Source organism: Notothenia coriiceps, unplaced genomic scaffold (assembly GCF_000735185.1).
Source record: "Notothenia coriiceps isolate Sejong01 unplaced genomic scaffold, NC01 NC01_scaffold00000339, whole genome shotgun sequence".
NCBI classification, from domain to species: domain Eukaryota; kingdom Metazoa; phylum Chordata; class Actinopteri; order Perciformes; family Nototheniidae; genus Notothenia; species Notothenia coriiceps.
The window spans coordinates 10,390,289-10,403,224 of record NW_011333040.1 but is presented as its reverse complement, the minus strand read 5'-3'; the positions used below and the strand labels follow the sequence as shown (position 1 = coordinate 10,403,224).

The 12,936-nt window shown below is 41.0% G+C and overlaps 1 protein-coding gene across 1 annotated transcript; it reads left to right on the top strand.

The window, feature by feature from the left end:
- The first annotated feature begins 861 nt into the window (after positions 1–861).
- Positions 862–9,907, top strand: LOC104950803 (mannose receptor C-type 1). The gene is made up of 18 exons (XM_010777378.1): positions 862–1,012; positions 4,009–4,155; positions 5,145–5,318; positions 5,789–5,944; positions 6,032–6,145; positions 6,271–6,411; positions 6,512–6,694; positions 7,052–7,209; positions 7,292–7,408; positions 7,501–7,616; positions 7,735–7,883; positions 8,286–8,485; positions 8,574–8,689; positions 8,786–8,864; positions 8,959–9,103; positions 9,207–9,245; positions 9,448–9,611; positions 9,715–9,907. The coding sequence occupies exons 1-18, from the start codon at positions 862–864 to the stop codon at positions 9,778–9,780; spliced, it is 2,415 nt and encodes an 804-aa protein (XP_010775680.1). The 3' UTR covers positions 9,781–9,907.
- The last annotated feature ends 3,029 nt before the right edge of the window (positions 9,908–12,936 follow it).

Sequence of the window (12,936 nt, the reverse complement as noted above, 5' to 3'; positions counted from 1 at the left end):
GGATATTAAAAGAATTTGGAAAGAAGGTCTTAACATACTAATTATACTGATAACGAGTTCAAACAGGTGCCATTAATACAGTTAACAAGTGGAGGACAGAGGAGGTTCTTACAGAAGAAGTTACAGGTCTGTGAGAAAGTTAGTTTGTAGGTGACCAAATACTTATTTTCCACCATAATTTGCAAATAAATTCTTTAAAAATCAGACAATGTGATTTTCTGGATTTTTTTTTCCTCATAGTTGAGGTATACCTAGGATGGACATTACAGGCCTCTCTCATCTTTTTAAGTGGGAGAACTTGCACAATTGGTGGTTGACTAAATACTTTTTTGCCCCACTGTATATTTGGTATAAAGTCTCTTTTGCCCCACTGTATATTTGGTATAAAGTCTCTGAATAACCAACTTTACCCTTCCTGCTAAGCAACAAACACCGGACACAGTTAGCGAGTAGCTGTCGAACATAGTAGAATATTAGGAGCAGGTGGAAAGTTGGTAGAGACCAAAAACAGAGCCAATAGAGAATTGAATATTGGACTTAAATTGCCAGGAGGTCAGAAACTTGCCTCCAAATGCTGTTATAGATCTGTATCTGCTGGTGTGTAACTGGTGGCTAACTGGTTGTAACTGTTTTGTTAATCGCTTCTTTCCGTGAAGTCAAGTTGCGGAAAAACGGTTATTATTAATATTTTGAATAGAAGAGAATAAGTAGTTACTGTATATGTAGTCATAATCAGATAGGAATCTCCGTTAAATGTGTGTATAAAAGCCAACTGTGCTCTTGAACTCACCTATAATCTGCAGCTTACTTTAGGGATTGAAAGATGTAGTCTGTAAAGAAAGCCGGAGACGGGAGGTTCCGATGTCTGAAACAGTGGCCCTGCAGGACGTGGTTGATGATGGTTGCAGACAGTTTGGAGACAGAAGACACTTCAGCATCTTCATGTACGCCAACAAGGAGGCCAGCGGCATCGATACACTGTGGAACCAAAAGGGGAAATCATCAACATCTGGTGATCGAGACAGAAATACATCTTAGAATTTAAATCCTTACTTGCAAATCAGAGTGGTCTTGATGGGATGGGTCATAGTGCTGGCTGATGAGCTGCAGAATACTTTGTTTCTCTGGATGATAGGAAGCGATTGTCCTCATCCAGATTAATCAAACAACAGCAATTTCCACAAACTTCCACAGATTTTTTTAGCAGAGGAAGGCAGGAAGTGGGAAGCGAGCAATCTCTTGAACAAGAAACAGAAAGCCACCAGTGATTGCTTCAAGAGTACTGAGTGTCAAGGTGGGACAATAATTCTATTTTTAATAAATGAAAGGCAGAAGAGGAGATTGATTGACTTTGTAAATTAATTTATCCAAGCAGGCTTTTCTATGGTTCAATATATTGCCTTTAACTGAGATTTTGTATCTATAAATAGCTGTGCTAAATATGTGCAAGAGCGTAGGTGACTTTCAGCGAGATTGGCTTTGAAGAAGTTTCACATCTGATCAGGAATGTGCCGGTTTCAAAATATTACTAACAAGGTTTAAATAAGGTTTTTGCAGCACTTTGCTGATGTGAGGGTTTTTCATGGGATAGTAGCCCCCTGCAGGTCCGCGGGGGCTTCGGGATGATACAAGTCAGTAGAAAGAGAGGACAGGAGGAAATCCTGCTTCCTATTGGGGGAAGCGAGTGGAGATCTGACCACTTTAGCCCCAAACTGAAGGGATGCCCAGCAGTGGTGCAGACACATGCCTAGGAAATACCTGTGTTCATTAAACACAAAGATTTAGGAGAATCCTTACCAAGTTGTATATTATAATGAACACATATAGACTGCAACCTACTAGTGACATGATATAAAGGTTATCAGAAAATCAAGAATTGATCATAAAAAGTATTAAAACACAATATACTCTTTCCTTTTTGCAATTTGATATCAACTTATAGAGGACAAATCTGTCTCTTTAGCTGCTAAATGCACAAAAAAACAAAATATTTGGGGTTGTTTGATGCCGTGCAGTCAGTTAACTAACATGTATTTACATTTTATTCTTACTTATGAGTGGCCCAGAAAACTAAAACTATCAAACTAATTAGAAAGAAAAAAAGGTAATAAATCAAAAATAAATGCTATGCTGTTTTCTGAGAGGGTTAAATGCTAGGACATATACAGTTGCAAGAAAAAGTATGTGAACCCTTTGGAATTACCTGGATTTCTGCATAAGTTGGTCATAAAATGTGTTCTGATCTGCACGTTTGAAGTTTGCAAAAGAGCACCTGGATGTTCCACAGCACTACTGGCAAAATATTCTGTGGACAGATGAAACCAAAGTTGAGTTGTTNAAAAATATAAAGACAACAATTTAATAACAGACAAATAATCTAACATCATTACAAAAAATAATGTACATGTCGTGAAACCGAGCTGTTTTTAGCCGAAAATTTACACGATATATGTTATTTATTTAACTAAAGTAAACTACTATCTTGATCTATCTAGCTAGCTACGATCAAATTAGTGGGAGTCAGCCAGACGGTCTAAACGTCCTAGGAGCACCGCCCGGGGTCGCTGGGTGGCATGGACCTCGTAATTCTCAGGAGAACTTACTTGGTACGACTTTAGCCGTTGTACAAGGGCTAGTACCCTAGGTCTGTATTTATCGTCTCAGAATTCTAATAATACATAATTTGGAAAAATTTACCCACCAGATCAGAGTACGTGAGTGAGTAGTCACGTTGTGATGTAAACAATAATAAGATTTCATTGATCACATATAAAATATATTATCGATAAAGGTGTGGATCTTTTTATCTCGTAGTCCTGGTGCTAGACGGGAAAAACATTTGAATCCGGGACAAAAACGTACTTGAAAGGTTAGTTAGGTTGAATAAAATATATCGTGAAATTTTGAAGTCTGGTTCACGACGACATGCATTTTATTTATGTAAATTTTATTTTTCTATGGTTGTGTCTTTGTTTGGTCTTATTGCATTATTATTTTTTATTTTTTGCGGGTATATTATTTTTGGTTATCTGGTGACTTAGATTTATTTCGTTGTTAGATGAACAAATGCTTACGTTCCTCTCTTCACCCAAAATTCTGCCTAATTTTTTCCTGTCACGACGCGCGGACAAAGAAAATATAGGGCAGAATTTTGGGTGGAGAAGAGGAATCGTAAGCATTTTTCATCTTAACAACGAAATAAATTAAAAGTCCCAGATAACAAAAATAATAATACCGACAAAAAATAAACAAATAATAATGCCAAATAAGACCAAACAAACAACCAAACATAAATAAAAATTTACATAAATGAAATGACATGTCGTGAAACCAGACTTCCATAAATTTCACCGATATATTTATTTCAACCATAACTAACTTCTCGGTACGTTTTTTTGTCGGATTCAAAATGCTTTTTTCCCGTAGCACCAGGCTCGAGATAAAAAGATTCACACCTCTATCGATTAAATATATTTTTCATATGGTGAGTACATGAAATTCTTAATTTGTTTACATCACAAACGTTGACTACTCACTCACGTACTCTGATTTCTGTGGTTAAATTTTTCCTAATTAATGTATTATAGAAATTCTGAGGACGATAGAATAACAGACCGTAGGGTTACTAGCCCTTGTACAAACGGCTAAAGTTCGTACAAGTAAGTTCTCTGAGAATTACGTAGGTCATGCACCCAGCGACCCCGGGCGGGCTTAGGGACGTTAGACGTCTGCTGACTCCCACTATATTTGAACGTAGCTAGCTAGATAGTAGATAGATAGTTCCTTAGTTCAAACATAAAGTATATTCGTGTACAATTTCGCTAAAACCAGCTCGTTTCACGACATGTACATTATTTTGTGTAATGATGTTAGTATTTTTTCTTGTTATTAATTGTTGTCTTTATATTTTTTGATTTTGTGCCCTTATAGTTCCACAGTACGAGCGAGACTGATCTTTCCGGTCCCTCTTCTTTCACTACGAAATCACTCCTAATTTTTTGATCACAGACCGGCTGGAGGTACCTCCCGTCTCCAAGGTCTCGGACCCCGGTCGACGACGCTTCGAGCTACTGGAGCCAAAACTCGGACCAGAACGAACTCGGACGTCGCCCATCCTACCCGTCGGGTTGATCACTTTGAATAATAACAACATTAGTATCCTTACGTAGTAAGTAAACTGGGATAGGAAATTATATTGTATTGCGGTTTTGGAGCCAGAACAGGTTTTACAGTTAGGACAGGGTTATAAGTTCATACCTTCCTAAATGCAAAAAAAAACTTAAAAAAAATAAAGATTTATGTAAAAACTAGTAGAAAAGAGTATCTAGACACAGAGGAGTCTCCAAAAGTGTTATCCCCGTTAACGGAGCACTCGGGACAGCAAGGGTAAATCAAAAAGTCCTCTTACCCATGCACTCACGTGGTTCCTGCAGCGAGTCTGCTGTCGACACCACGTTGTCTCTCTTAATGCTATTCCGCTTCTTCACCCGAAAACAGGGTCAGTTCCCATTCTTGGTAGATATTATCATTCTGCATGACTTTTGTGGAAAAGTTTAATCAAAAATAATTCGACCAATGTTTTGCTACGTCTTGTGAACAAACAGACTTTCACAATAGTACTCTCCAATTACGACCTGTTCCAGACCAAAGACGGGGGGGTTTACGGGGTCGTCTTGTTGTGTTGTGGAGGACAGTACTCAACAGTTGTGTCGTGAGGGAATAGTCAGGTGTCATGCTCCGCTCTGACTAGAAGGCCAGGGAGAAGAAGTGAGTCTTTAGTGAGGATTTAAAAACCCCTAGTGTCTGGGCCGACCTCACATGGAGGGGCAGAGTGTTCCAGAGCCTGGGGCCAGCTGCTACGAAGGCTCGATGACCTCGGGTTTTGAGCCTGGTCTTGGGGCTTGAGCCTGCAGCGGGGGTAGATGGGCAGCCAACTAGTGAAACTTAATTATGTTAATCATAGGAAATGCATCATCATTTGTACCCTATCCTTTATATAAGCATAACGCCAAACCTCGTCCTTGTCCAAAATGTCAATCCTGTCCACATATTCAAGTATGGAAGGATTTACTGTTTTTTTGCATTTTTTTTATTTTCTAAATACATTTTTGATCATCTTTTCTTCATGATCTGTGTCTCCTCAGAGGTTTTCACAATAGGGGGCAATGCCTTCGGAGGCCCCTGTCAGTTCCCATTTAGTTTTCAGGAGAAGTGGTACGCTGAGTGCACAAAGGACGGTCGCTCAGACGGACAGCTGTGGTGTGCAACAGAGAGAGATTACGATAAGGCGAAGAAGTGGGGCTTTTGTCCCAGTCAAGGTAAGAAACATCTATAATAGTAAACGGTACTGAAAACACCTTTTCAAATTAGTTTTCATTAAGCTGGTTACAAAACGATGCAGAATCACCTTGTTTGTCCTGAAAGTGTTATCATGGAAGAGGTTAATGCTGACAGGTCTGGTTTCTGCCCCCCCAAATCCCCCAGCAGAACAACACAACCACTTCCTGTCATGAGTTGTCAACACAGCACTGTCTTCACTTTCCTCTTCTCACAGGCCAATCCTAAAAGCTGGGGCAGGAAGGGGACATTAAAAAGAGACAAAGCTCCCTTTAACTATTTGTATAAAGCACAGCACAGCCATAGTCTAGAAGAGGGAAGATGTTTCTCATTAATCTTTTTTCAGTTGTGAGATGCTTGTTCTATCTAAAATCCATTCAGGTCAACAGGCATTACACTAGATTAAATCCTTTCCTGTTGTTTGACCATTTGTGTCTATATTATAATGCAGCATCCTCAGGTTGGGACACTGACCCGGTCACAGGGGTTCAGTATCAGAGGAACGCACAGTCAGTGCTGACCTGGAGTCAGGCCAGGAAGAGCTGCCAGCAGCAGGGAGCCGACCTCCTCAGCATTGTAGAGCTGCATGAGCAGTCATACATTTCAGGTACAAAGTCAGTCTTTTGTCAATTACAAATACTACTCAATGTTACAATTTCTAACTTTTTTTATTTGAATGTATGTTTTGACGCAGGGTTGACAAATAATTTGGGAACAGCTCTGTGGATTGGACTGAACAGCTTGGATTTTGAGAGTGGATGGCAGTGGAGCAATGGAAACCCCTTCAGATATTTAAACTGGGCTCCAGGTCAGTGAAGATATACAAACCTGTGCAGAATATAATCATATGAGGAGCTGGATAAATGCTCCCATGAATTATCAAATACTTTTCACATGTCAAATATATAATACATGGATTGATGTTTTCAATAGGTCACCCTTCGTCAGAGCCCGGGCTCACCTGTGCGACCCTAAATGCTGCAAAAGCGTCAAAATGGGAGAGCAGCGCCTGCACCAAGAAACTTGGTTATATTTGTCGGAAGGGAAACTCTACCAGCCTGCCTCCACCACCAGGTAAATCAATAGCCTAATTCCAATGAATCAAAATCTGACTTGTGGAGTCTTCATGTTGCAACCTAATTTGTTCTCACGTTCTATGTATGTCTATCTACAGTCAAAAACCAGCCCAGCTTCTGCCCCAGTCACTGGGTGCCATATGCAGGAAACTGTTACTACCTGCAGAGGACTAAGAAGATGTGGAGGGAGGCTTTGGATGCGTGTCACAAAGAGGGGGGAGATCTGGCCAGCATAAGCAATATAGAAGAGCAGAGCTTCGTAATATCTCAATCTGGATACTGTAAGTGTACACATAATGCATTTTTCCAGTGACTTCTTGGTTTTAACACCAATCCTATGCAAAAATAATTGATGTTTATATGATTGATCATAGTGAACTTTTACCTTTTTTAAGTATTTGTTTGTACATATTGGCTAATCGTTTTATTCACTTTTACTGCCAACAATTAGGAGAGAGCATCAGCACTGTAGCCTACATGGCCTTAGACAGCAGCTCATTGCTGTCCATATTATCTAACTGTGTGCAAGAAAACAAATAAACATATTTCTCCAAATATCTGACTATTACGATTATAATAATCAAATTCAAGAAACTGTACACTATCCACACATTCATATCTCCATGTATAACCCTTAGTGCCGACAGATGTGCTTTGGATTGGCCTCAATGATCAGAAGAACCAGCTGCTGTTTGAATGGTCCGATCACTCCCACGTTACCTTCACCCAGTGGCAGACTGGGGAGCCATCTCATGCCACCAACCTACAGGAAGACTGTGTCCTCATCAGAGGAAAGGTATTCTAAGCATGCAAAGCGTGATCATTGAAATGATAATAGGAAAAGTGCTGTTCTTAAACACTGCATGTGGTTAATACAGGACGGGAGGTGGGCTGACCACTCATGTGAGAAGGCGTATGGATACATCTGTAAGAGTAAGGCCTCCACTAAACCAGCTGAAGGCGCCCAAGAGGAAGCCAATCCAGGATGCAAACTTGTGAGTGCTGTCTTTCCCTTTGAAATAGTTTAATTAAACAACACTGTATTTATCAGATTTATCTTAATGTGTTATTTTTTTATCACCTCAAGGGCTCAATCAGGTTTGGTTCTTATTGTTACAACATTGGATCTGAGTCAAAAACCTTTGATGAGGCACAGCGGGCATGCTCAGAGACTGACGCTCACGTGGTGGATGTGAATGATAGGTACATTTCTATGTTTATGTTAATGTGAACTTTCCAACGATAAATATCAGGCTTCATTTTTAAACCCATATAAATATCATTAATCTCACCTTTCTGCCTTTCCTATGTCTTCATGCAGATATGAGAATGCCTTCTTGGTCAGTCTGGTGGGTTTGAGACCAGAGAAGTATTTCTGGACAGGTTTATCGAACACAGCCAACATTAACACTTTCTCGTTGACCACCAAAAGAAAAGTCACATTTACTCATTTCAATGTGGGCATGCCAGGTACAGCACACTTCTAACCATTTCAAAATTGATTGATGTATGTGCTGTTTATGATTAAATAAAATGTTGATTGGAATCGAAGAGTTATGTGGCACTATGTTGAATGTATAAGCTAATGTTATTATGCTACAGTAACGTGATAAAATGGTAAACATTATGCTAAACCTCAACGGGTTAACACTCTCATTGTGTGCATGTTAGCATGCTGATGTTAGCATTAACTCAGAATTAGTTGCAGACATTTATTGTTGAATATTTATTTCTTGTTAACTTTGTTTATACACACCTTAATTTCTCTACTCTAAAACACCTTCCTAATGATTGCTATTTATTGTGATCATTACATGTTTGAGCTAAGTGTATCTATATTTGTCCCATTCTCTTTGGTGTGTTTAATAAAAGACAGACACCAAGGATGCGTCGCGATGACAACTGGCATTTTCGCTGGATTATGGGATGTTGTCAGCTGCAGCAACAAGGAGAAGTATGTCTGTAAGAAACTAGCAGAAGGGGTACCTGTGACAACAGTCGCACCTACCACCCCCGCCCTCAGCTGTGATGCTGGCTGGACCCCCGTGGGCAAGAGGAATGTCTGCTACAAAGTAAGAGTACAAACTGAAGTAATCTGGGAAACTGGTGCAATTTTAAGTTCATAAAACTCAAGGTATTTTCTCTTTCACTCATAAAAAGCTTTACAAAAAAACAGCGGAGCATAAGAAGACTTGGCAGGAAGCTCTGGACTTCTGTAAGGCCATCGGTGGGGACCTGATGAGCATACACAGTACGGAGGACATGAGCAACGCTCAGTATGTTAACCTAACAGCTTTTTTATGTCAAAATATATATTATGGTAGTCAAACATTCAACTAATCAGTAATGGTGTTTTTTCTGTTGTCATAAAGGTTTCGTTCCGCTGACGGAGCCTGGATCGGCCTCAGTCTAGGTACCAATGCAGGTTTTGGATGGAGTGATGGATCATCTGTATGTAGACTTCATTGTTCTCATTATAAGCCTTTTTCAATCTTATTACCAACCCTGACCCAATTATTGTGTATTTCCAATATGTGTGTACTAGTTCGAATTTGAGAACTGGTCCTTTGGGGAACCAAATAACCACAATGATGATGAACACTGTGCAGAAATCCACTCTTACTACGGACGGCACTGGAATGATCGGCACTGTGAGTCCTACAATGACTGGATCTGCCAGATACGCAAAGGTAACACCGACACGTCTCATTATGGACATGCAATTTCTGTCCAAAGTAGTTAAGTAGAGCTTTGCCCTCCTTAAGATCTTCATCCAGCTTCTTGTATTTTCAGGTGTGACTCCGAAACCGGAGCCTGTCAAATTTACAGAAGGTAAGTTTTTAAGTTCGGGCCTTTTACTGAAAACGTTTCACTTTGTTTTTCTTGACATTTTTGGCCTTTAGTAGAATGTCTAAAACTCTAGCTCCTAGCATGGCTGTAAACTGTTAGGTTCACATCAAATCTGGGCCTCTCATTTATTTGAAAGCCATGCTTCTCATCAATCCCTTATGAAATGGTTTTGTTCCCTTTACAGTAAACAACATCACAGAAGATGGCTGGATTATCTACAATGACACACAGTATTTAATCAACAATGATAATCTCGACATGGAAGCTGCTCGAGCCTTCTGCAAGAAGGGCTTTGGAGATCTTGCAGTCCTCACAGGGGAGAGTGAGAGGAAGTTCCTTTGGAAACGGGTAAGAAAAACATAAAACCAACGATCCAATGTGGTGGCAAAATTAGTGAGAACCGTGTCTTACAATTTTTAATTTAACCATAAGGTCTCTTACCTTCCAACAGGTAGCAAAAACCGGAGGACAGTTCTACATTGGCTTGTTAGTGAATTTGGACAAATCATTCAGGTAAATAAAACTACTGTATTTCGTCTCGTTGGATTACTAGTGTAGGTATATTGGGTACTTCCCATGTGTGGGGAAAACTTCTGTGTAGCAATGCAGGAGGAGTCACCGACTCAAAAGGAGACACGGGGAGAGCTGGAGCTTTGCTGTCTAACACTGACTTATGTATATGTAATTAATAATCCAGTCCAATCTATTAAATACTTGTCGACATTACTAAACAAACTGAGTGGGTACGATGACATATTTGCAGTGTGTGAAAGTTAGTAATAATCTTTTAACCCGGTAGACAAGGGTAGGGTACGCATCTTATGTCCCCTCGGTAGTAGGTCGACTGTTACCTCTCTGTGTGGTTCCTCAGTGAAACTTTGGTAAGTTCGCACAACCCCTTACGTAAGAAGGGTTCCGGGTATGACATTGAGAACTGGCAAATAGTCAATTTGACAGGACTGACTCGTGGCACGGGCACATTGGAACGAGACACGAGAGTCACAAGACAGAGGGACAAGGACGCGCGGACACCCGCAGTCGATATCTCCACAATATAGAACAATACTGGTCGATACAACTAATAAGGGACTTGATCGATTTATGTACCCAGACCCCATGTCGAGTCTAAAACTTGCACTTGAGATGGCACGTCAGTCTTGGCGAGACTGAGAGACTGAAGAAAGCACTTACGGGACCGGTTCGAGGANCGGCTACAATGATTGGTCGTGCTTTTTACAGCGCCACGGCTTCCACAGATGACATTTTTTAATGGATTTTTTGTCAAAGCATTTAAGATATTCATTGCTATCGGTAGCAATGAATATCTTAAATGCTTTGACAAAAAATCCATTAAAAAATGTCATCTGTGGAAGCCGTGGCGCTGTAAAAAGCACGACCAATCATTGTAGCCGGCCCGGCTAAAATAACTGGATGGCCTACCTGCCTGTCAGCCTTCCATCTGTGCACAAACTTATCTCGTGCCCTCATTGGTCATGTGCGCGTTCGTGTGTGTTGGAGGAGGGGCTCTGTGAGGAAGTGGTAGATTTTCTCCGGTCGAGTATTTTCAAATTATAGCGATCTCAAGCCGGTTTCTCAAACTTACATACCCTACCTTTAAATACATATACATTGTTAGGTTTTGCTAACAAGTCTCTAAAGGTGACTTCGGCATGATACTTAACGTCATCATGCCGAGCAACAGTAGCTTAATATGTGGAAATGAATCTTGCTCTGCAAACATTTGAAAAATCCCATCGCTTTTTGCTGAGAGACTCCTTCCTTTTGATACTAACTTTGCATATTCAGGTTTAAGTTAGGTAGCAGGAGGGATGACATAAACCAGGCAATTTATTCTTTCTGTGAATCTGAGACATGAGGCATGGTGACAGACAAGTACACACACATGAACACACGTACATGGTGGCAGTGACTGGTCCAGATGGTAGGAGAGCAGGCGGACTTAGCGGATAATGTGAGGGAGCTGATGGGAGGGGGGGGGGGTCTCAGCTGGGGCGAGAGGGTTAAATCTTTCTGATTGGAATCCACAGCTGCACACACACACGTGCATAGCGTCACACAGCTGAGTATGTGAGGACTGCACAGAAGTTTCTGGAAGTGTAGTGAGACTTGACAGAGTTGTGTGACTCAGCAGTGGGAGTTTGCTTCCTCCTGTCTGTCTGTCTGTCTGCTCTTTAAAAAAAAAATTACCTCTCATTTCTATTTCCTTCTCTCTCTCCCTCTTTGTCCCCATTTCATCATCTCACCTTTATTATTGCGTCTCTGTTCGGCTCGCACTCACCCGCAGCACCACACTCTTATTTTTTTACCGTCTTCCTCTCATTTTGTGTCTATCTCTCAGCAGGAGCTCCTAATGTGACGAACTGTGCAGACTCTCTCTCTCAACAGTTTCTGACACACTCAATGGAGTGTAAAGTCGAGCAGAAACACGGTGATGCGTTTGAGAGACAGATGGTAAGTGAGTGAAGGTAAACCCACCTCAAGCATTTCACCTGCACATGTTGTATGATGGGGTTTAATCACCAATCCAACTTACATTTATCTGTATCGTATACATTTATGGTATGAAATACAGGAGCAATTTGGGGTGAAGTGTCTCAGGGACACAACGACATGCTGACTGCAGTGGGGTTTGAACCTGTGACCCCCTGATCCCAACACCAACGCTCAACCCACTGCACCACACGCCTGAAATATTATAGCGAAACACTATGTAATATTTAGTGTAAAGTGTTTAATTGACAGTACGTTTTACATGCAGCCATTAGGGGGACTGTTGCTTTCTTTGTGATTGTCCATATATACGTGTTAATATAATGTCACGCAGACAGCTGCCAGATGCTGTTGTACAGTAACACTTCATAATCCAGATGTTACTTTCATTACTGCTGCCATGACACATCATTATCGCTCTCTCAATGTGTGTGTGTGTGTTCACTACCCTCTCTCTTCACCTCAGTCTCCCTCCATCCCACTTTCTCTTTGTTTACCTCTCTATTGACTCCATCCTCTGTTTTGGCTTCAGCCTCTCTGTTTCTCTCGGAGCCGGTTTGAAGTCTACCAGTAGGGGAGTGTGTGTGGGTGAGGACGCCCTGCAACCTGCAGGTCTTTGTATTGAAAATGAGTTTTATATTTTTCAAGAGGCCAGCAGGTAGTGTGTGTGTGTGTGTGTGTGTGTGTGTGTGTGTGTGTGTGTGTGTGTGTGTGTGTGTGTGTGTGTATTCTTTTTATTTTTCAATAGATGAAAGCAGACAGGGTGCAGACACAACAGAATAGCAGCACAGAGGAAACTGCTCCACATGTACATGGAGACGTTCAGACTTGTCAGTCTTCGCTATTAAAATGCCCAGGCGCACATATGATAATTTGGTGCTCCAATAAACAACCTNGAATTATTTTTTACGTCACAAAAGTGGAGCTCCGCCTATATGGCCAACTCTCCACCAATCAGGGGAATGAGAGGTTGCCGGGGCATGGTAACAGCATGGTAACAGCATGGTAACATGGCGCTCGTAACTCGGCCCCCTCCTTTGCCATGGTCAGCTGCAGCGCATGCAAAGACAGGGTGGAGGAGAGCAAGATAGAGCGAAATGAGGCATGGCTAAAATGCATGATCTGTTTGGTATTTTGAAAAAGAGAACGTATAAATATACCT

Excerpts from the sequence above, each read along its gene's own strand:
- LOC104950803 (XM_010777378.1), top strand. The coding sequence starts at position 862 with ATGTCTGAAACAGTGGCCCTGCAGGACGTGGTTGATGATGGTTGCAGA. Across the intron at positions 6,412-6,511 it reads CAGCCTGCCTCCACCACCAG|TCAAAAACCAGCCCAGCTTC; the intron begins GTAAATCAATAG and ends GTCTATCTACAG. Across the intron at positions 6,695-7,051 it reads AATATCTCAATCTGGATACT|TGCCGACAGATGTGCTTTGG; the intron begins GTAAGTGTACAC and ends TATAACCCTTAG.